The 22,934-nt window shown below is 55.0% G+C and overlaps 8 protein-coding genes across 8 annotated transcripts; 5 read left to right on the forward strand and 3 right to left on the reverse strand.

Moving 5' to 3' along the window:
* Nucleotides 1-588: 588 nt before the first annotated feature.
* Nucleotides 589-3,773, forward strand: CABS01_09225 (importin-beta domain-containing protein; the record flags this gene model as incomplete). The annotated part of the gene is made up of 2 exons (XM_060542582.1): nt 589-753; nt 816-3,773. The coding sequence occupies 2 exons, from the start codon at nt 589-591 to the stop codon at nt 3,771-3,773; spliced, it is 3,123 nt and encodes a 1,040-aa protein (XP_060400309.1).
* A 320-nt stretch (nt 3,774-4,093) lies between these two features.
* Nucleotides 4,094-5,246, reverse strand: CABS01_09226 (zinc-binding dehydrogenase; the record flags this gene model as incomplete). Its single annotated transcript, XM_060542583.1, has 3 exons — nt 4,094-4,929; nt 5,010-5,148; nt 5,214-5,246. The coding sequence occupies 3 exons, from the start codon at nt 5,244-5,246 to the stop codon at nt 4,094-4,096; spliced, it is 1,008 nt and encodes a 335-aa protein (XP_060400310.1).
* A 1,864-nt stretch (nt 5,247-7,110) lies between these two features.
* On the forward strand, nt 7,111-8,554 carry CABS01_09227 (ubiquitin family protein; the record flags this gene model as incomplete). The annotated part of the gene is made up of 2 exons (XM_060542584.1): nt 7,111-7,545; nt 7,607-8,554. The coding sequence occupies 2 exons, from the start codon at nt 7,111-7,113 to the stop codon at nt 8,552-8,554; spliced, it is 1,383 nt and encodes a 460-aa protein (XP_060400311.1).
* Nucleotides 8,555-9,118: 564 nt separating this feature from the next.
* Nucleotides 9,119-10,610, forward strand: CABS01_09228 (nitrogen permease regulator 2; the record flags this gene model as incomplete). Its single annotated transcript, XM_060542585.1, has 3 exons — nt 9,119-9,161; nt 9,278-9,751; nt 9,841-10,610. The coding sequence occupies 3 exons, from the start codon at nt 9,119-9,121 to the stop codon at nt 10,608-10,610; spliced, it is 1,287 nt and encodes a 428-aa protein (XP_060400312.1).
* A 156-nt stretch (nt 10,611-10,766) lies between these two features.
* On the reverse strand, nt 10,767-12,808 carry CABS01_09229 (tRNA synthetase class I; the record flags this gene model as incomplete). The annotated part of the gene is made up of 3 exons (XM_060542586.1): nt 10,767-11,991; nt 12,057-12,497; nt 12,567-12,808. 3 exons carry the CDS (start codon nt 12,806-12,808, stop codon nt 10,767-10,769), a joined length of 1,908 nt encoding a protein of 635 aa, XP_060400313.1.
* A 504-nt stretch (nt 12,809-13,312) lies between these two features.
* Nucleotides 13,313-13,976, forward strand: CABS01_09230 (CybS protein; the record flags this gene model as incomplete). Its single annotated transcript, XM_060542587.1, has 3 exons — nt 13,313-13,469; nt 13,536-13,553; nt 13,624-13,976. The coding sequence occupies 3 exons, from the start codon at nt 13,313-13,315 to the stop codon at nt 13,974-13,976; spliced, it is 528 nt and encodes a 175-aa protein (XP_060400314.1).
* Nucleotides 13,977-14,742: 766 nt separating this feature from the next.
* CABS01_09231 (uncharacterized protein) lies at nt 14,743-17,374 on the reverse strand (the record flags this gene model as incomplete). Its single annotated transcript, XM_060542588.1, has 3 exons — nt 14,743-16,563; nt 16,620-16,937; nt 16,994-17,374. The coding sequence occupies 3 exons, from the start codon at nt 17,372-17,374 to the stop codon at nt 14,743-14,745; spliced, it is 2,520 nt and encodes an 839-aa protein (XP_060400315.1).
* A 2,813-nt stretch (nt 17,375-20,187) lies between these two features.
* Nucleotides 20,188-22,587, forward strand: CABS01_09232 (histone acetyltransferase subunit 3; the record flags this gene model as incomplete). The annotated part of the gene is made up of 2 exons (XM_060542589.1): nt 20,188-20,914; nt 21,083-22,587. Coding segments are annotated over 2 exons (2,232 nt in total), but the record flags the coding sequence as incomplete, so codon positions are not given.
* Between the last annotated feature and the right edge of the window lie 347 nt (nt 22,588-22,934).

Raw genomic sequence — 22,934 nt, forward strand, 5'->3', positions numbered from 1 at the left:
TCGGATGATTCGAGGAAGGCTTGATTTTCCTGTTTGGTTTCTACAGCGCTTAGATATCCCTGCGTCAATGATATGGTTTCTCATCTTTGTCTCCGCCTAAGAATCAATTTCGCCTGACCATAGACAGAGGAAATTTTTAACTGACGTGACAGTCGAAGCAAAGCTTGTGGCACACATTGAAGGCAAACGTTCGTTGTATGAATGCTGCTGCATTGCTGGAAGCACATGCTTCTTCTCTTGGCCCTGTGGAATGCCATTGTACAGGTAACCTTATTTCGCCTTGTAAGGTGTGTCGTCAGGACGGGAGAGTTTCTCAGGGCGCTTGGAGTGACATCCTGCGCTTTCCAACAGCGAACAGCGCCCATGCTCCTCAAACGCCCCACTACCCCGCGATGGACCGCCCTCTACAACAGTGCCCCGCCACAGCGATAAGAGGGCCTGGGTCTAAATTTCCAACCGCTTCTTCGTACTTCACGCCGCCTTCTCGAATACGAGACTTCAACCTCTCGTCAACACCAACCCGAAACTCCTTGGGACCGAAACGACTGTGGCATCGACACCTTGGTCGCTCACCAGGAAGACCACAACATGAGCTTCGCGATCGAGGTGCCCGGCGATGCCAACCCCCTCAGCCTGCAGGAGCTCTGCCGCGTTCTCGAATCCGCGACTTCGGCCGACTATGCGCGCAGACAGGCCGCTGGGCAACAGCTGACATCATGGGAAACGGAGAAGGGATACTTCTCTTCCCTTCAGGTATGTAAATCCGCCCTTTGTGTACGATATGATCAAGTAACTCACCGACGCGCTATCCCTAGACCGTTTTTCTCGATAAAACCCTTCCTCACGAGCTTCGATTCCTAGCCGTCATTCAGCTTAAGAACGGCATCGACAAATACTGGCGCCTGCTCCCCCACGTCAAAGGTGGTCTGGACCCGGAAGAGAAGAATGTCGTCCGGCAACGCTTGTTCCAGGGCACGCTCGAAGAGGAGGAGACAGGACTGTCGCTGCACAACTCCCTCGTCACCGCCAAAGTCATTAGGATTGACTACCCGCAGCACTGGCCGGAAGCACTCTCGCAAATTATCGGCTTGGTCAGGTCCTCAAAGAACGGCAACCAGCAGCATCTTTATGGTTCTCTCCAGATCCTCCTTCGCGTTGTGAAGGAGCTGGGCACCGCTCGCCTCAGAAGATCCCAAACCGCCCTCCAGTCTGTCACCCCCGAAATGGTGTACTTGCTGGGAGAGATTTACACCGAAAAGTCAGCAGTCTGGGTTGATTATCTCACGAGTGGTCGTGGCGAGGAGGATACGGCCGATGCGGCTATGCTCAACAGTCTCATCTCTCTTAAAACCATTCGACGGTTGCTCGTGGTAGGCTATGAGGCTCCTCATAACGACAAGACGGTCGAACAGTTTTGGACCGTGTCTCAAAATCACTTTGGCCAATTTCTTGGCTTTGTGAGCCACGACTCGCCAGTCCCGGCACCCTATCAAGATACTGTAGGAAAGCACCTCCTGCAGTTCACAAAGCTGCATATCGACATGTCCGAGGCGCATCCCGCCAGTTTCGCCGTTTTACCAAATTCTTTACCCTTGGTCCACGCCTACTGGGATCTCGTCGCGAAGTTTGCCGAAGTTTTCGAAAAGTCAGGTGGCATCCGGCAGTCTTCCGGTGATTCGGGCCCATCAGAATCAAAGTCAAAAGTCGAGGGACCCTTGCTGGAAAGACTGGCCCTGAGGGGCCTGCTGCTGATGAGAGCATGCTTGAGAATTGCATTTTATCCCAAGCAGACGTTCAAATTCCGGAGTGCGGAAGCTAAGAAGGACGAGAATGATGCTGTTGCGCTCATCAAACAAGAGCTTCTCAAGGATGATTTCGTGGTCCAGATGGCGAATATCATCATCACACATCTCTTCGTCTTCCGGAAGGCAGATCTCGATGCATGGGAGGAAGACCCCGAGGAGTGGGAACAACAGGAACAGAGTGAGGGTAACGCCTACGAATGGGAAGTCCGCCCTTGCGCTGAGAAGCTCTTCCTTGATTTGCTTGTCAACTTCAAGGATCTCATGATACCACCTCTGCTTTCTTACTTCCAAACCGCGTCAAACTCACAGTCAGATATCGCTACAAAGGAAGCAGTGTATACGGCTATGGGTTTGGCTGCACCTAACGTCATGAACGCGTTCGATTTCGATAGTCTCCTGGTCTCGACTGTTCTTCAAGATGCGCAGCAACAAGGGCCCTTGTATAAGGTTCTCCGCAGACGCATCGCAATCATGGTCAGCCAATGGGTTACGGTCAAGATTGCCGACAACAGTAGACCACTCATCTACGAAATGTTCCGTCACTTTCTCAACCCCGCGGACCCGAACAACGACATTGTCGTCAGAATCACAGCCGCGCGTCAGCTGCGGTGGATCGTAGACGAGCTTGCCTTCAGCGCAGAGGCTTTCCTCCCCTACGCAGCCGATGTGCTTAATGAGCTACTTCAGCTCATTCAAAATGTTGACGTGGACGAGACCAAGCTCGCCGTGCTGGAGTCCATGCGTATCTTGGTCACGAGACTAGAGAATTACGTCTCTCAGTTCGCAGACTTTATCATGTCAAGCCTACCGAGCATTTGGGAAAACTCTGGAACGGAGGAGTACATGATTAAACAGGCCATCATCGCCATCTTTGCCGCGCTGGTTATGTCCATGGGCAGCGACTCTCAGAGGTATCATCACCTGATGGTCCCGTTGCTCTCAGAAGCAGCCAAACCGGGCTCCGACCTGCACACGTACCTGATCGACGAGGCATTGGAGCTATGGAACTCTGTTCTCATGCAGAGCAACCCGCCCTTATCCGCAGATATTATGAGCATCGCGGAATTATCACTTCCCCTGCTGGAGTATCAAACAGAGACCGCTGCGCAGGCGTTGTCCGTGGTTGAGTCCTACATTCTCCTTGGCACACAAGCTGTCATGGAAGATAGACTGCGGCGTCCATTCTTGGTCGCTCTGTCAGGCGTTCTCGACTCTAGAAGCCGAGAGCAGGTCAGGCTCGGCACCGTGTGCATTGAATATCTGGTTCGGGCCGCCTCCGAGCTCGGCGGAACCCAGGTGATTATGCAGGATCTTCTCGAACTTGGTTTCTTGAAGAAGATTATGGAGGCTCTCCACGATGCTTGGGAGGCACACCAGACGACCGGACCGAACAGGAAGGTCAGCAAGCTCAACACGATAACAGAACGCGACTACTTTGCAATTCTCTCACGACTCCTTATCGCCGACCCGACACTCTTCGTCACCATGCTCACATCTTTCGGGCCTTTAGAACAGGTTTGGGCCTGGCTCAGCGGCGAGTGGTTCTCTCACCTCGACGGGCTGGACCATCTTCCTAGGCAGAAGCTGTCCCTCCTGGCCCTGGCGCGCCTTATGGAGCTCTCGCAGCCCATGCAGAACCTCACACTGAGCAAGTTGCAAGACTATTTCACGCTGTGGGTTGGCACCATTGCCGAGCTCCAGGACGGTACGACGGACGGCACCGACTCGCTCATTTGGGGCGAACTCGAGCCCACGGATTACGATACACCCAAGAGCATCAAGGAGACGGAGTTTGGCGCCAAGGATCCCGTCCACACGATCAACGCCATGAGATTCGTCAAGGAGAGGCTGCAGGACATCGTCCAACGCTCCGGTGGAGAACAGCAGTTTGAGCAGGAGTGGGCTGCCAATGTGGACAAGGACGTTTTGCAGAAGTTTTGGTCGTTGACGCAGATCACTGGCGCTTAGGGAGCCAGTGCTGCAGCAGCAGCGTCTGCGTGAGCTGTTCGTCGGGATTGAGCTGTAATAGACGGGAAAACATGGGAATGATTATGATTTCATGACGAGGCTGTCAGATAGAGAAAGAGAGGTGCTCATGGCGTATCTCCTGGCAATGGCAAATGTGAATACAAGAACGACTTGACGCCTAATGGCGGAAGCACCCGTCCAAAGAGAACTAGTGTTTATTGAAGACTTACATTGGTGGCATAAGTGACTGATTCAAAAGTCGATCTAGATATGCCTCGCTCTAATCGCCAAGAAAACGACACTCTCGCACTAACATGGTTCTACAACTTGCTCTGACCGTCCTGCGGGATCTTGACAACGACCTTACCCCAGGTCCCCCGGCTGCCCAGAGCAATAAGCGCGTCTGGGATGCGCTCGAGCCCGACAAACTCCTCGTCGGTGAACTCGGTGCCGCGTAGCTTCCCCTCGGCGACGAGCTTCATGATGCCCTTCCACACCTCGACGACGGTCTCCTTCTCCTTGACGGCGTACTGGCCCCAAAAGATGCCGACGAGGCTGATGTTCTTGAGGAGCACCTTGTTCATGGCCACCTTTTCAATCTTGCCGGCCGCGAAGCCAATGATGAGGATGCGGCCGTTCCAGGCCGTGCATTTGGTGCTGGCGTCGACCATGCCGACGGGGTCGTAGACGATGTCGACGCCGCGCCCGCCGGGCGTGAGCGCTTTCACTTTGGCGGGCCAGTCGGGCTCGCGGTAGTCGACGACGTGGTCCGCGCCGAAGGCTTTGGCGACGTCGAGCTTGCGCGGCGTCGAGGCCGTGGCGATGACGGTGGCGCCGAAGGCCTTTGCGACTTGCACGGCGGCGAGGCCGACGCCGCCGGCCGCGGCGTGGACGAGGACGATGTCGCCGGGCTTCACGCCGGCGCGAACGACGAGGGCGCCGTAGGAGGTGGGCGCGGTGATGAAGAGGCCGGCGGCCTCGGTGTAGGACCAGCCGTCTGGGATGGGGAGGAGCTCCTTTTCGCGGGCGACGCACTGGGAGGCGAAGGCGCCTTGGGTTGCGCCGAAGACGCGGGCGCCGACGGGGTATTTTGCGTTTGACGAGGGGGCTTTGAGGACGATGCCTGCGAATTCGCAGCCCGATGTCCAGGGGAAGGCTAGGGTATTTCGGTTTAGTATGGTATACTGAAATGTATGTGTGCCAAGTCTCTGAAGGAGAGGAAGGGGAGGACCGTACGAGGTTGAGTCTGGTATTTCCCTTGGATTTGGAGAATGTCAAAAAAGTTGGCGGCCGTGGCGTGGACTTGGATGAGGTACTCGTCATCCTTCTTGGGGACGGGGTCTGGGAGATCCGTCACGCGGAGCTCCTTGGGAGACTTTTGAATCGTTAGATCGAGTGCTCGTTTAGGGAGAATCGTTCCTCAATGGTGATGAAGCTCACCTTGACATATTCCTTAATCTGAATGCCGCGCATTGTGAAGATGGATTCTACTGTGATGTCTGGTACTCTTCGTAGGTAAGGTACTTGATTTGAGATAGATTGAAGGCCAGATGTGAGGTAAAGCTGGCCGAAGTTATACGTAAGAAACTACCGTAAGAGCCGGATGAGATGGAAGATGAATATTGTGAGTTTGTATGAACCTAAGATTGAGGATATGAGCTGTCGTTAGTCTCGAGCTTCTCTACACGTTGTTACCCCGGACCGGGGGTCTTGGAGACGCCGAGGAGGGGGGGAGCCGAGGCAACGTCTGTGGCCCCTCGTTGGCTAGATTTGGGGCCTTTTCGGTGTGCGAATTCCGGGGATGTGGAGGAGGCTCGGTGAGCAGCAGAGAGAGACATGGCCCAAGCGCCTGCCTTAGAGTACAAGATCTAGATGCAGATTGGAGGTTCTTTGGCAGGTATCTAGGTAATCAGAGGGATCCAGCCCACCGGCATCAGCTGTTGTCGTCATTTTGGCTACAAATGTGGCGTGTGGATGGCCCTAGTAGATGAATTGGTTGCAATAGGTAGTTGCTTATGCTCTGTGCATCTGATTGAGGTCGTATTTGTATCTGCGCTATCAATACTCCGTACCTATGGACTACCTGAATTGTCATCGACGACTTCACACTTGTTGTGAATGTTTGATTGAATGATGCTGCTCCGTTACTCGAGGGTAGGCACACTTCCAAAATTGGCCACAAACTTTCCCTTCAAGAGATTAGGTATTGCAGCTCCAGGCCCTTGTGGATGGACGCCGGATTGCTCGCGCGCTATTTGTTGCCGAGTTGTATCGCCATCGTGAATTAGAGGTAGAAGTCAATGGATGACAATGGAAGAGATGACTGTGGTTATGACCTGAGGCTACTTTTAAGTTGGGGTCGTCCAGGGGGGGCGGTCGTTTGGCGCATGGGAATTGAGGGACGTGGAATTCGATACCTACACCTAATCCTGACAATGCGGCTTGGTCGATCATCGCGGGCGAGCATTGATTTCTTCCCCAATAGAATCATTTCTCTGCCCTTGATGTCAGAGATAATAGAGTGCCAATGTAGTTCCTGCGGATTGTCTTGCATCAAATGGGAGGGAGTGCGCCGCCAGCAGAGACGTCGATTTTGACAGCGCTGTCAAAAGTGACCTTAGCTGAGAACCCCCCTGTTCTTACCTATACCTTACCTTCCGCTCCCACCAGCGTTAGCGCGCTGCGGCAAAAGGTGCCTAATTCGACCTGTTCCGTTCGTGAGGCACCTGCTGTTGATGTTACCAACCCACCTACCTATGGACTACCATCCTTGAGTCCAGGCTGCCAGGACTACGAGTCACCACCCAAAGTACCCGACGCCGCACAGCGACAGCACCCTCAGTGGGCACGACCCAGCGCTAACCGTAGTTATCTCACTCTCCCGCTCCATTGCGTAAGGTATTGGATCCGTTCCGCCGCACCTCGTAGAACTGGCCCATGCTTGCTTCTGGGCACCTCATTGCCTCCAGTGCTGCTGCTCGCTGCTGGCTGCTGCCCCTCCCCGACGCCATCATTGGAGCCCACCAACCGTCACCAACGACACAAACACCCAATCCTGCGCAACTCCCCTCCGGCCACCTACCATATTTCACCTGCCTAACTGACTTGCACCTTGCCCCAGCTTGACCTCGCATTCGGTCGTCTTGTCCACATACTCCCAACAACTTCTCTCTTTCCCTCCAACATCTCACGCCTTTGCCTCTCTTCCACCCCTCCGAGCCATTCTCAGGCCTTCCAGAGACCAAGTCGTCGTCATATACTAGGTACACATTCAGACATTGCCTGACCATCAAGCACCTCCACCGATCGCGCCCACGCACCCGCAACACACAAGGTCATGGCCGACAACGCAGAGGGCACCGCCGATGCCCAGGTCACCTTCAAGGTGAAGACGGGCCAGGATAGCAACCATACCATCACCATGTCTGAATCTGCCTCCGTACTCGACCTCAAGACCAAATTGGCCGGCGAAGATTTCGAGAACGTTCCCGTCGAGCGCCAGCGTCTTATCTACTCTGGTCGCGTAATGAAGAACGACGACACACTCGCCACCTACAAGATCAAGCCCAACAACACCATCCACATGGTCAAGAGCGCAGCCAGTAACCCAGCTCCTCAGCCCGCAACTTCAGCCTCCACGCCTGCCGCACCCGCCGTGCCCTCCAACATGGCCGCTGGCACTGCCAACAACATTCTCGCTGGCCTCACCGGAGCCAGATACGCCGGACACATCAACCTGCCCAGTCGCGAGACATTTGGAGCTGACGGAGGAGTAAGTTTCTTTCAATGCCGCGGCGAGTCTTGCGTGGCATAAACTAATCTTACGTTTCCAGATGGGTGCCCCGCCATCCGACGACCAGTTGGCCCAGATGCTCTCCGATCCCTCCATGCTCCAGACCATGAACGCCGCCCTCGACAACCCCGACTTCATCAACTACATGATCCAGAGCAACCCACACCTGCGCAATGTCCCCAACGCACGAGAGATCATCCAGTCGCCATTCATGCGCCAGATGATGACCAACCCAGACATGCTTCGCAATGTCATGAGGATGCAGCGCAACATGGCCGGCGGAGGCGGCAACGCTGCCTTCCCTGCGCCTGGCGCCACCGACACTACTCCTGCCGAAGCTGCGGCTGCCGGCGGCAACACGGGTCAGCCCCCCAACCCGTTCGGCTTCCCCGCAGGTTTCCCAGGCTTTGGTGGCGGCGCTGGTGGAATGGGCATGGAGGGACTCGGTGATCTCAGTGCGCTCTTTGGCCCTGGTAGTCCGTTTGCGCCTCAGCAACCCGGTGCTCAAGGTGCAGCTCCCGGTGCGGGAGCGGCGACTGGCGATAGTGCCCAGACTACAGCTGGTGCCGGAGCTACTGGGACGACAGGCACGGCAGCAGGTGGACAGGGCGCAAACTCTACAACGAGTCCACCTCCGGCCAACCCCTTTGCTGCTCTGTTCGCCCCTCCTCCTTACGCAGCTCAGGGCCAAGCTCAGGGTCAAGGCCAAGGCCAGGCACCCGCAAACCCCTTTGGCGCCTCGCCCTTTGGTCAGATCAACCCAGAGATGATGCAGCAGATGATGAGCATGTGGGGTCTCGGTGCAGGCGGCGGTGCTGGTGGAGGCTCTCCGGCTCCCCCAGACAACCGTCCCCCCGAGGAGCGTTATGCCGAGCAACTGCGCCAGCTCAACGATATGGGCTTTTTCGACTTTGATAGGAACGTAGCCGCTCTGCGTCGTAGCGGTGGCAGCGTGCAAGGCGCGATTGAGCATCTTCTGAGTGGTTGATTATGACTTGAAATACATGACCGGGGGGTAGAGAGAGAAAGAGAGAGAGAGAGAGCAGAGTAGTAGCAGGAAGCGTCTCACGAGGACGCATGACTTAATGCCCTGTGAACAGGATACGGAGGGAAGTACATACCATACCTAGTTGTCACGCGCTTTGGTTCTGGCAGTTTCCGAGGCGATATGGAAATTATCCAGGCATGATGTTTATGAAAGTTCACAACCCAATATCTTGGATCCTCTCGTGACTAAGGAGACCACGTGAAGCCTTGTTATTGACGGAAGTAGAAATACGGAGAGCGTTTGCTATTAATCCCGATCAAGCAAACGTCTTGTACCGCGCTTGATTTAAACGTGGTGGTTTGATTGAATGGTCGTTCCCAAGCTCCGGCGCGATCCGGCTTAGATCGGCCCCGGGTGATTGAGGTGTGCCGGCCCAGAAATCGGCGCCGTAGCGTCTGCAGGCTAAGGAACTCAACTCACCACCAACCACAAACCATGGTTCATGGCGGCTTGAGTCTATCAGCCTTCCTCCACAACAACGTGTTCGGATAAGCTGTAGCGAAAATGATTCAAGGAATCTTCTATGCTAGGTTCTTTCCCAAGGAGGGTATGTATTATTTTTTCTTTTTTCCTTTTGAAAGAGGCTGCAACGCGCTCGCTCTTTTAAACTTTGCAGAAGGTCATTACTCAACGACGCACCTCAAACTAACCTCCACGATGTAGGCCCGCACATCGTGGCCCAGTCGCCGCCGGGCTGCATCACCACGCCGCCCCCCGGCTCTGGGGCGACGGCCGCGATGAAGCCGCCGCTCATCGACTGGGAGGTGATGCAGGAGTACATTGTGCCGCGCAAGGCCTTTTTCAACCGGTACATGACGGTGCAGGACCCCGAGGGCAAGTACGCGGTGCTGGGGTTCCCCGTGCTGATCCCGCACCAAAAGTACCAGCGCAACGAGTTCATCTTCAACTTTGGGCTGGTGCTGGACGCCGACGCGGATTTGGCGCAGTATGAGCCCGTTGTGCGGCGGTTGGCGGTCACGTTTAAGGAGATGGAGAAGCAGAATGAGTATTTGAGCCAGGAGGGCAGCGGTGGAGGGTCAGGAGCGGCTGGGATGAGGGAGAGGAGGCCGATTGAGAGTTTGTTGGAGATTGTCAAGGAGGATTTGAACAACTATGGCGAGTGCATGATTCCTGTTGGTAAGTTACACACTCTCCCCTTTTTTGCTCTCCGGTTCCGCGCATCGCCAATGTCTCGAGACATCGCTGACCATAGAGGGTCCCAAAAGACGACGCAAACACCATCAACATGAAGCTCTTCCCGCACCACGCCAGCCCGCCCCAGGTCCGCGGCTGGCACGTCCCCGTCGCCAAGATGAAATTCGCCGAGATCGTCGACCAGACCTGGGACCTGACGATGCAGAAGGTCGTCGCGCACATTGACGGTGTGAACGACGTCCGCCGCATCGCCTGGCTCGCCGACGTCTCGCTCGACCTCGCCACGCTGGCCCTCCGCCACCTGCTGTATTACGACACCGTCCTGCTGCTCGACATGTTCTTCTTTGGCAGCTGCTACGCGCCCCGCCCCGGGATACACGACTTCGTCGCGGACCGGGACGGGATCGTGGACGAGTGCGCGGCGTACGTGTGCATCCACGCCCGGCAGCGCGTCAGCAACTTTATGCTCATCAAGCTCATGACGAGCTTCTGCGTGGGCAAGAGCGTGATGGAGTGGCTGCGCACGCACCAGGAGGCCGGGTTCGACGTGCTGAGGTACGTGGACGTCAGGCGGCTGGTGCAGTTTGGCGTCATCAAGGGGTGCCTGTACCGCGTGCACAAGTACGTCGTGTCCAAGCATTACCTCGCGGGACTAGCGACGGGCCAGGCGCGGCCCAGGGCTGGTGGCGGGGGAGGAGGTGACGCGCTGCAGGTGTATACGGACGGGTGTCACTCGTTTGACCAGATTATTACGGAGAAGAATCTCACGGATGGGGAGATTATGGAGAAGCTCAAGGCTTTGCCGGTGCCGAGCGGGGATCTGACTGTGTTTTATCGTTGAGGGTGTCTTTATAAGAAGTTGTCATGAGCATGGTGGTTTTACATTGTTCTAAGTTTTTGGTAGTGTACAGGTCATTGTACAGATATTTGCACATGGTATCGGATGTGATACATCAAAATATTTCGAAAGACGACAAGGACTGCGGCAGTCTCTCGATTACTCCCGCGACTTGCCCTCCTCGAACGCTTGCTGGCGCTCGCTCTTCTTGGGGAACTTGATATCCGGGTTATTCGCAACGGTAACCTCCTCCTCCTCGGCGGCCAGCTTCTCCTTGACCATCTGCTCCAGCTCGCGGCGCGAGAGCTTGCGGCCCTCGGCCGCGGCGAGCTCCTTGAGCTGCTGCATCAGCACGCGCGTCTTGCCCTTGAAGGGCTCGCCCGGGTAGGCCTTGCCGCTGTCCTGCCACTCCTTGTCGCTGACGACCTCGATGATGCGGACGTTGTGTTTGCCCTTGCGGATGATGAGCACGCGGCCGTCAATAAGGAACTTGGGCACGTCCTGCGGGTACCAGAGCTTGACGGGCGTCCAGTCGAGGTTTCCGGGCACGAGGCCGCGCATGTCCTTGCCGGGCGCGGCGGCGACGTAGGCGCCCTGGGCGCGGGCGATGCGGTGGCCCTCGCTGACGGAGGTGGCGAGACCTGCGGCGTAGAGGATGCGGGCGATGCCTTGGTTGTAGATGAGGTTTTCGGGGAGCTGCATGTCCATCTTGGGCGCGTTGTTGAGGGTCGTCGGGTGGCCTTCCACGGCCTTGTAGGGGGCCACGGTGTTGTCCTGTCCCGCTTTCTCGGGCGAGGCGCCGGCGAATTGGGTGCCGGATCCCTTGCTGTACATGAACTGATGCTGCTGCTGCTCCCTGATGGCAACGTCGGCGCCGTGGACGAGAGAGAGCACCTCGAAGGCGAGGGTGTGCTGCGCGACGCGCGCGGGCGGGTTCTTTGCGTGGTCGACCATGAGCTTCTCAATGTTGGCGGTGGGCAGGAAGGTGAAGAGCTTGAGGAGCCGCTCAACCTCGGTGTCGGACCGCCGGGCGAAATAGCCGTAGAGGTCAAAGGCGCTCGTCATAAAGGGGTCGAGCCAAACGGCGTTGCCAGCGCTCTTGCCAAACTTTGCGCCCGCGCTGTCCGTCAGGAGGGGCACCGTGAAGCCGATTGGGTCGTCTCTCCAGGTCTCGGGCATGCGCATGTTGGGGTTCTCCTCGGACGCGCGGATCGTCTTGACGGCCTCGATGCCCGTCACGATGTTTCCGAACTGATCTGAGCCTCCGATTTGCATCTGGACGCCGAGCTTGGAGTACAGGTGCCAAAAGTCCCATCCTTGCATTAAGGGGTAGGTGAATTCTGCGAGGGACATGCCGTCGCCCTTTTCCATCTTGTTCTTGACTCTAGACAGGGGGTCAGCAACTCTGTCGAAAAGGGGTAGGGGGACTTCTCCTATATGAGGACTCACGTATCGCGGCCGAGCATGGGCCCTATCCGCATGAAGCGGCCCAGTCTCTTCATGACATCGTACAATGGCAAGCTTTGCCACCACATGTTGTTGTTCACGAGATGCCTCTTAGCCGCCCAGTCCGCCTCATGGCCGTACTTTCGCCCCAGGGCTTCCACATTTGCCCAAATCTTCTTCAGCTGGTAGTGGATCTTTGTGATGTTCATTGAGACCTCGCTATTCGCCATGACCTCGCGCGTCTTCAGTCGGTCCGTCGGGTCACCTATCCTGCCCGTCGCGCCTCCGACCAGCGACACGGCCGTGTACCCGTTGAGGTACATCCAGAAAAGGGGCATAAAGGGGAGAAGGTGGCCGACGTGGAGGGACGCCGCCGTGGGATCGACGCCGACGTATGCGCCTATTCGTTTGGTCCGCAAGAGTTCTTTGACCTGCGGTGTGCGCCTTGAGTTCGGTCAGGTCAGCAAACATTATCTCGAGTAGCGACAGCGAAGGGGGGGCGCCTCGACTCACCCTGCGACGTCCTTGACGTAACCTCGCTCCTCAAATACATCCCAGATGTTCTGAATTTCACCCTGCTCAATTGCTGTGGCGCGTCTTGCCCACTCCTCCTCCCCTGTCTTGCGCTTCTCCACGACCTTTTGTGATACCCATCTCGCTTGGTTTTGTCTGAAATGGGCTACTGGGAGCGCAGCGCATCGAACGCAAATATTCCGCCGTAATTCGGGGAGGCGGGCCACCAATGTCGACGACATGATGGGGTATGTGTGTTGGTAATTAGAAGATCTGTAATTTTGAATGCATTGAAGAAAGAGCGGCAAAGAAAAGCTCAGCACTGGATAGGAGTCTGAGGATGTGAAAACCAACCCTGCCAGCAACCAGAATGACTGACACAGGTCACTCAGAGCTGTCGCGCAACTGATCCCACTCCAAGCTCCAAAAATTTCCCTTATCGCAATGTCGATAAGACTTGTCACGCATGTACGTTGGCCCGATGGCCGGCCCATGCCGACTTTCTTCGTCGACCGAAATCACGTGGAGCCATCGGGGGCTCATTAGCCAATCACAGCCCTTCCAATGTCAGACGCCCGTCTTCGCGATCCGGAACCTGTGCCTACCCTCGGCTAAGTGGACATCATCGATTCCGGCACTCTAAACCTAGCTCTCCTTCTCAACTTCCAAGCCTCCAAACAACGACATCCCGCCTCCCTCCACCCGCGAATACCAATTGAACCGCCCGTGAAATACCAGCGATCACCATGGCTTCAATTGTGCGCCCTGCTCTTCTCCGGCAAACAGCCACGGCGGTCCGCATGGCCCAGGCCACCCCGATCCGTTCCGCCTTCGTCAAGAACTCGTCAAGAGTCGCCGCCTTCCACACAACCGCCAAGAGGGATCTGTTGCCCGTCGGTCCTCGTACGTCGCAGTCACCTTGCATGCTATACATTTATAATCGAATCATTGCTAACCTATTCACTGCAGAGGTCATTCAGGGTGGAGGTACGAAAACCCATGTGAAAGTCAAAACTTGGAAAAAACGCAAGACATCCTAACCCGTGATAACCTCCAGTGAACGACCCTGCCCCCGTCCCTCCCCCGAGTCCCGCCCATGGCTCCTACCACTGGAGCTTCGACCGCATTCTCGCTGCCGGCCTCGTCCCCATCACCATCGCCCCCTTCGCCGCCGGCTCCCTGAACCCGACAACCGACGCCGTCCTCTGCGCCATGATCCTCATCCACTCCCACACCGGCTTCCAGAACATCATCATCGATTACGTCCCCACCAAGCACTACCCCAAGTCGCGCAAGGCGACCATGTGGGGTCTCAACGTCGTCACCGCACTGGTTGGCCTCGGCCTGTACGAGTTCGAGACCAGCGACGTCGGTGTTACTGAGGCTGTCGCGCGTCTGTGGAAGGCTTAATTCGGGGGAGAGATGGGAGAGAGGTGTCGTTTTGTCCTGTTTGACAGCAAATGAAAGGCTGGTCACCTGGGAATAATATCCGATTGAGGATGCGACAGAGGAGGCGGAGACGTCGTGCTAGGATATCAGTACCAGAGAAATGGCGCTGAAGTCGGCTTACTGTATGTGATTCAGGGGGCGCCAGGGTTTAGAATTGGGACGGCCAGTGTATAATCACCAGTCTAGGCAAAATTGGATTCTTTGTCAATGAACCTGGTGCGACATTTCTGCAAGTGAAATTCAATGTGAGTCGGCTCTAGGATGACAGCTTAAATGTTTATCCGAGATGGATGAGGTGTTCGATGTTAGGCAGATCTAATCACCGCAATGCGGTGTGTAAGGTCGGAAGCAATCAACGGAGGAGAAAATCGACTGAACAAGTAACCGCAATGACAACTTGCTAGAGATCTTGGTCTCTAGTGCAGATTTTGCGTGTGTCAGCGAAGCTTTCGAGAGTCTAATCCCGTATTGAGGTGCAGCTTTCACATTTCTTCGCAAAAAGTCTCTAAGAAGCAAATTTAATGCTGAAATCACCAACCTCGGACCAAAAACGCGCTCGGTCAACATTGAAACATTCCAATAAGTATCATTGTTAAGAAAATGACTGTACGCTAATTCATGTTCGGGTCACATATCTCGAACTAGTACTTTCCAACCACCAGCCTACTCATCAATCATCACTTTTATCTCGCTCGCACTTCTTTCCCAAGACGCACTTCTTCTACACTTAGAGGGAGAAACTGGTGATCTCAGAACCTCCCATATGGTCCATCTCAGGGGTCGGAGGTGGAAGGTTCTCAACCTTGGTGTTGATCCAGCACGACGCATACATGTTGACACGGTCAATGCAGGCTCCGTCCGTACGAGCTCCGACCCTCTTGGGCGAGAAGCCGTGGGCCTCAAAGACCTTGACGTACCAAGGGCTCAGCGCCGACGAGCGAAGCAACACCCGCCCGCCCATCTTGAGGGCACGGTTGAGCTTGGTGATCTGCGCCGCCGCGGCCGGCGCGCCGGGGTCGAACCAGTCCATGCTGTCCATGATGACGGCGACGGTCAGCGTTCCGGGGGTGATGCGATTGATAACCTCGTCAATCTCGTCCGTGTGGATGCGCAGGCCGTCAAAGGCGTTGGCGCGCGAGAGCTTGGCGTGGGCCTTTTCCGAGAGGTAGTCTGGATGGCACCGCCGCGTGAAGTCGCCCGTCATGCAGACGTGATAGTACGGGTTATTGGCGGCGATGTGCGTCTGCTCGGCCACGGGGTCCAGGGTGTCGACCATGTAGCGCCAGATGGCGTGGGAGCGGACCTTGCGGGCGGTCGGGGAGGGTCCCCTGACGGCCTCGCTCTCGGCGTGGTCGTTCTCGATCATGGCCAGCTGATTCTTGGGGACGCCGAGGGCCGCCCAAAGGAAGCTCTCCTGGCTGACGACGAGCTTGCAGACGAGCTTGGACAGCAGGGCGGGGCGGATCTTGGTGCGCCAGACCTCGCGCTGCTCGTTGAGGGTCTTTGTGGACAGGAGTTCCTTGACGGCGGCGCGGCAGCCAAAGACACGTGAGATCCAGCGGAAGACGCGAATGGCATGGCGGGAGCCGCCAGTGTCGTAGAGACCGTAGCCCTTGGTGTTGGTGAAGACGTGGACGTTGTTGAGCCAGTACTGGAATGCACGGCTGGAGAGGTGGGGGGAGAGCTTGTTCAGGAGCAGAGAGCGGAAGTCAGGGTGCTTTCCCTCTCCAAACAGCTTCCAGAAATCCTCGTAGGGAAGAGAAGTGTAAGACGCAACCTTGAGCTCTAGGAGATGGTTCTGGGTAGGGTTCAAGTCGACAGCGTGGATTCTGGCAGGGCTCTGCATTGCGTAGGAGAGGATGTTGTCGCCGGCGCTGGTGATTGCCAGGACCACGTCGTCAGAGCCGAGCTTCAGAAGGTGCTCGTCCACTCTCGAGTCTTCCCATGTAAACGCGTAGATGTACTCATCGTTGAACTGAGTGTGTTTCTGAAGCTGATCATCGTAGTATATGCGCCAGTGGTGGTTCTGGTAGAAGAAAGAGGGCAGTGGGAGGCTTGCGGACAAGTTTTGGATGGCTGCCATGAAAGCCTTGGAACGGATCTCGGGGGCCGATCGATCAATGGCGCGGGTGAGAGCATCGCCCGCGTTAGCAGGCAACAGGTACGGCGATTCTGTAGCAAGGGCATCGATCTTCTCAATGATCTCATGCGGCAGACTGGTAGCTGAGAAGGGCTTCTTGTGGCATCCGACCCAGATGTAGTAGGGAATGTGACCAAGGCTGTAGTTACGGGTGTTGATGTTCAGGACACTGCCAAACTTGTACTCGAGATAGTCGCGGCGGCTAGCCTCGAGACCAACACGGTCGAGGTCGAACCAGGCGCGCCAAAAGGTCCTCAAGAACCAGTTGACGTGACGCCCAACCAGTCCACCAGTGAAGTTGCGGAAGGAGAAGTCGGTCTTAGACTGCACGTAGAAGTCAACAACTCCCATGATGCCATCTGGAGATAGAAGTGATGTAAGGGACTCGACAACGGAGTAGTAGTCGGGCTGTTGACCACAGTCAGTTACAGTCATTTCAGAGAGTACGTCTTTAGGTGACTCACGATCATGGACAAGCTGTAAGACATGGTGATGAGATCCGCGCCGCCGTGCTCGGCACGCTTCTGAGAGAAGTAGCTCAGCACAGGTGAGCGAGGAGGAACGCGATTACTTGGGAGACCATTTTCATAATCTTCCAGTCGGAACTTCCTCGCGTCCTCACAAACAACCTTAACATTGTTCCAGCCAAGGCGTTCGAAGCGCTGTCGGGCGACCTCGCATAGAGACGGGGAGAAGTCCACGAGGTAGACGCTTGTGAAGAACTCAGGCACATTGACAAAGCTAGACATAGCTTCAATGTTCCATCCCGTTCCTCCACCAACCTAAGCATTGTCAGTCGAGGTTCGACAAACATAATGTGACTGCTAGGATGACTTACATCAACCCAGACTCGCCTGGCCTTGTTGCCCTTTTTGGGACCTTTGGCCTTCAGCTGTGCTGCGACGAGCGCAAGCATGTCCTCTCTGCCTTGCAGGAGGACCTTCCTGGTAGCATCATACGCGCCGGCTTGCTTCTTGTAGAAGCTTTCTAGGGCATCCTGCTGGTTGCCCTTCTTGTCGCCATTGTGCGGCTTGATGAAGCAGGAGTAAAAGAAGAGCAGGAAAGACTTGAAGAGTCCGGGTGCCTCTAGGCTTTCCGCGTCATTCTTTGAAAGAAGCTTGGAAAAGAGCAGGCCGCTAAGGGCTACTGCACTTAATCCAGCAAAGGTAGTCTTGAGATCAAGGTCGAGGGGCAAAATGTTACCACCAAGAGAAGCCATGGTATTCTCTCATTGCTCGAGGCTAAGAGAAGATTGCGTTGAAGCGGTTTCGAGACTCTTGGCAAGTTGAATTGTTAAAGAAAGCGTATACGTTGAAGAAGCAAAAAGCAGCATTTAACAAATCGCAAAAGGACAGCAGCGCTATATAGACTTCTACACAAAACGGCTGCGTTATATTTCGATGGTCACTCGACCGAACATGTTGTATGGTATACATTGGATAGCGTTGAACAATACAGCGGAGGGTGAAGTAGTATCTACGTGAGTCGCTCTGGAAGCGTGCAACGAAACGCTGGTACCATAACCGCAGTGTTCAGGAGAAGATCGTGGTTGAGGCCTAGGACCCTGAAAGAGGGAGAACCCCACCATGAGCTTCTCAATTGAGCCAACCCCGCCAGCTCGTTGTCGAGCTCCTAGCGCGGCCGCGTGGGTGAGGTAAAACACGGCTTGTCCATGCCAGCGCCTGTGGACCAAGTCGTGTCGACCAATGGCCAGAGCACATGGGCAAACCATCTGGGCATCAGCCTCTGGTGCTCGTAGAATGGAATTCGCCAGAGCCAACACGCCTGCGCCAATCCTCTGTTAGTTTACTGGCACGGGAGGTTGCGAGACATATCAGTCCTTCTGCTTCCGCTCCCATGGGGTGTTGGGTCTTTAATGCGTGGGGACAATGACATCGCCTTTACCTTGCACTCCCATGCATTGCCTGTGACGAAGGCTTCAGTGTTCTTATCAGCGAATATATCACCTAGAAGCCAACTGCTTGAGAATTCAGCTAATTAGCAGTGATTTCGACCCTGTTCAAAGTTCGAGCAAGTTGATTTTCATGACGAATTTATGGAGTAGAGTCAAGTGAGTGATTACTCTGTGAGCACCATCTCACAATCTGGATGATTTCTTTCAGTGGGCAAGGCTCCTGCGAATGAATGCTAGTTTTCCAGATTGTCTTTAAAGCCACTCAATCGATGGACGACAGATCGTCCGTTCGAACCGAACTAGGAAACTACTTGTTGCCATGCATAAATCGGAACGTAGTGTTTCGGTATGTGCAGACCACAGATTGTCTAGGGTTGGGTGAGTACCATACGATGCCAATGAGAGAAGCGCCCCAGAGCACATGGCTCCATCGACCGCCACTCAGGAGCTCATAGACATCCTCATCCCGCGAGAATCCCTAATCTCTTGTGGAGCTTCATGCTACCTTGATGATCATCCAAAGAGTATTGAGAGAGGGGTTTTAAGTTCCGCTCTTGGGCACTACCGACTCAACTAGACGTGATAGCCGGTTTTCCTGAAGCCATCTGCGAACGCGTAGCCACGCCGGCCATTGTTGACTTATTTTTGCACTCGCAAGAAGCGCTTGATGTTCCTCATATCGATGTGTGGCAACCCTGCCATGGGCCTCAGTTTCGTCTGCTCCGTCGCTCTTAACCCGCGTCTTTGTCAGCCTATGGGGAGGTCTCTGGCCGAAATATCACCGCCTGTGGCAGTACTTCCAATGTTGCTATCCGCGACCAAATAATCCAAAAGTGTGAGAGGCTTTGATGGTATTCTTGACAAAAAGATTGAATAAGCATCAGCAATTAGCAAATTTGCGCTTGGAAGTGAGAGAGAGCTGTGAAGTTGGGGCGGCTCTTTTACTTTTCTCTACTGTTTAAATCGCTAGATAGGTCTGCATCGCATAGTATACTCAATGCACTTTCGCTTCTTGGGAGCAATAAGATCTGATCTAGCAGCATTAGAACACGTACAGAAGGTCACGGACGTGGCAATTCGGCGACCAAAAGATCCAAATCTAGACCTATTGGCTTGAGAGACTTCATGACATACGTGTAGCTAGATGTACCTACCGTACTTTGGTGAACAGGTTCTATCACACCTTGAAGTAGTGCCTGTTGGGGTAATCTGCTCGCAAGGCCCAGAAGCATCATAAGCAGGGCTTGCAACATAGAACGAGAACGAATTGAGATTCAATTTTGCTTCTATGGGAAGTCATTTGAGGGAAGAATGAGAATGGCCTTCTCGGCAAAATTGGACTTCTTCAGGTAGGTTCGTCCACGGGCTGCATTATTAGAGAAAGAAAGACCTGAGAGACGCCTTCTACTCGGACAGCGTACCTTCATTGATCAACTCGCCTTGAGGTAGATTGGATAGTCCTGATTGATCAATGAGCCATATACAAGTCAACACAGTTCTCACTTTCGGTTGATCTTGCCCACCCATCGAGATCGTCAAACTTCTTAGATGGGGAACCATATCAGTGTGCAGGAGTCTTCTTTCCTGTAAACCTGGCCGTGTATGCCCTCATATTCACGCTTTTCTCAAGATTATCTCATATTCCATCGTAATCGAATCACCGCTCTAGCCAGTTTCTATGATATTGCTGGTCGATGGCGGCATAGTATGATATCAGCACTGTTGCCTACCCGTGATCGTTTGCTTTTGTGCTCCGGTGTTATGAGAGAGCATAGCATTTCACTACAAGCGCTGGGAGTAACGGTGACTAAGGTAATATTACCAAGAGAGAATCAACCTGGCTCGCAAAGATGGCAAGGCGAGAAGTCACGTCATGGCCATAGACCAATACTTTACTGATCTAAGAAAGGGGGTACTTAGATCTTGATTCTTTGAATGGGATGCAAGATGTCGGTTTCGTGAGATGGCAGTTGATGGAGCCAAGGCACTGAAGCTTGCCTGGTCCTTGTGCTTTCCTTAGGTAAGGTACCCGGTTCACAGAGACACTTCCCATTTTGGCGCTGGCGGAGCACTTTCCACATGTACCTTCCCCCAGACTTCCGCGGGTAACCCCAGGGTGCGTGCAACAGGCGAGCTCGGGCGATTCGACCCATACTTCCGCGACCGGTGACCAATCCAGTAAGCAGGTTAGGCGTACCTTACCGATACAGGGCGGCGCGATCTCGAGTGCCATTCAGTCGACGCTTGACATCAAAGGCCCAACCTTCACTTCGACATATCAGATCCATCTCAACCCTCGACAAGGACGACGCGCAAGATCCAACCTCATCAAAAGCCACACCAAACCTGCGAGCGCTCATCACAGGCTGCCCGCGATGCCGCCTGCTGCGAGCCAAAAGGGCACCGGCAAGAAAGCCGGGCCCGGTGCTATGCGACAGCGCAGCCGCAACACGACCCCGAGCTCCGTCGTGCCCTCCGCCAGCTTGCCTCCTATCGAAGCTGTCGACACCGAATATCTCGAGCTACGTGTCGAGCAGTTCCGTAACCTTAACTACGATGACCTCGTAGACCAAGGCGCCTCCAATGCCGTCATGCCCGACTCCAAGAGTCTCGATGGCATGATTGCCCGCCTGCAGCGCCTGCAGGAAACCATCGACAGACGAAGCAATTTCTGCGATAGGGGTATGCGCATATTAGCCAGCACGCGCAAGCAATACGTCGACGTCGACGAGCCTGCTGAACCCGCCGCGAAGGCCGAGGGGGACGGCAAGAAGACGGGCAAGACCAACAAGAAGAAGAGAAAGGCGGCCGATACCCTGGCACCACCCCAGGAAGGGGGAGTCGGTAGGTCACTACCCTTCTTTGGCCCTGTGCGGTCTAGTGCTCTTTCACGCTTTTTCTTGGTTTGTTCGTGGGGCATAGGATGCTCACCGAATGCTCACCTCGTCACCGCACGACTAACCTGGATTCCTCGTATTTAAATCTGAGTACTGACCTCGCCTGCTACTACAGAGCGATCATCCCCGCTTAGGGAATCCACTAAACCACGAAAGCTTTCGCGCGACTCGGCCAGTTCTTCCCTGTCACCCGTCGCGCCTGCAACACCATCAGCAATGGAAGTCGACGAGAAGAAGAAGAAAAAAGAAGAGGCCGAAGAGGAGGAGGAGGAAGAGGAGAGTTCGGAAGACGAGGGCGCGCCGCCCAAAAAGGCCCAACCCGCTGCGCACACCTTCGGCGACGATCCCTCCACCTTCCCCGACCCGACCGTCTACGAAATTCGCCCGACACACTCAGGCATGCCAGAGGACGAATTGAAGGAGATATTCTCTGTCGCCGTCTTTCCAAAGACTGATCTGGCGGATCTCATTGCTGGTGATCCTCCTGACAAGGACTTTAGTAGTGCCAAGCCCACGAACCAGATCAGCTTTTCGACCTTCTCAACGTACATGGAACCCTACTTCCGGCCTTTTGCTGAGGAAGACCTCGGCTTCCTTCGAGAACGCGGCGATCGCGTCACACCTTTCCACATGCCTAAGAGAGGCAAGAAGCACTACACTGAGATCTGGCAAGAGGAGGATGGCGCCATGGCACTCGACAAACCTCAAGGTGCGCGCGAACAGTTGGCACCCAACCAGGCTCGTGGCGCGATTGACAACATGGACGACGAGGTTGCCGAGACCGACAAACTCTCTGTCGGCCCCTTATTGTCGCGATTGATGCAAGCGATGCGACCCGAGAACCGACCCCAGGCAGACGAAGAGAAAGCACCTAACGGCATCACCAACGGAGATACTGTCATGAATGGCGGCAGCGTCAACGGAGAAAATGGAGATACGCAGCAGAGCTTCGTCGATGATAAGGCCCCGCCGACTGTGCCGCCTGCATCTTTCATGCCCGAATCGAACTCCGAGGCATGGAAGAAGGCTTCGCATCCAAAGTTGGAGTACACCCAGGTCGATGAACGAATCAAGCAGGAACTGAAGCACATTGGCTTCCTTCCCCAGGAAGGTAATTTCGAGACGGAATACGATGGCGCATTCGACGATGAGGTGGCAGCACGATTGCGCTTGCTGCAAGGCCGCCTTCGAGAGCAAATGCTCATCAACGGCGCTCGCAAGTCTCGACTCACGGAGCTCGTCAAGGAGCGCATGGCGCACCAAGAATACCAAACAATTCTGGAGGATCTCGACACGCAAGTGCAGGCTGCCTATCTCAAGCGAACCCGTACAATGGGCAAGAGCAAGAAGAATAAGCGACCTGGCGGCGCTGGAGGCGGTAGCCACGCGGTTGGTGGTGCGGCTGGTATGGCAAGACCAGGCATCGGCGACATGACGAAGACACTGATGGAGCGCCGGAAGCGCTGGATCGATACCATTGGATCTGTATTCGACGACGAGAGCCTTGGCAAGGTGCCGCGTGGCTCAGATCCCGAATCCTCCATCTTCAAGGCTCCCGTCATGGCTGATCTGATGAAGAGAGAGAAGTCGCAGTGGGACGAAGAGGTCGAGGAGGAATAAGGTATTCAGCTCACCCGGCTGAGGAAAATGGGATGATTGTCAATATGTCACGACTAGCACTGGTACATGTTTTGGTATCCTGGGTTCTCGGTTTTGGGAGGTAAAACTTTGGAGTGGCAGTCGACCATTGGACTGGACTCGGTGGACGGCGTTAGGAACAGCATAGAGGACTGGATGTGACAAGGCCTTGCCCTGGAGTTGATGAGGCTAGCCTGTAGCCAGATCAATACTTGGTTGTGTGAATGAAAAGACTGAGATACCAATATTTTCCCTGGTCTTACACGGCCATAATCTCCATCAACTGAATCATAGGAAACGGGTATCTCTGGGTACCTGGGTGCCTCTCT

This window comes from Colletotrichum abscissum (assembly GCF_030869225.1).
Source record: "Colletotrichum abscissum strain IMI 504890 chromosome Unknown Scaffold_22.1, whole genome shotgun sequence".
Taxonomy (NCBI): Eukaryota; Fungi; Ascomycota; class Sordariomycetes; order Glomerellales; family Glomerellaceae; genus Colletotrichum; species Colletotrichum abscissum.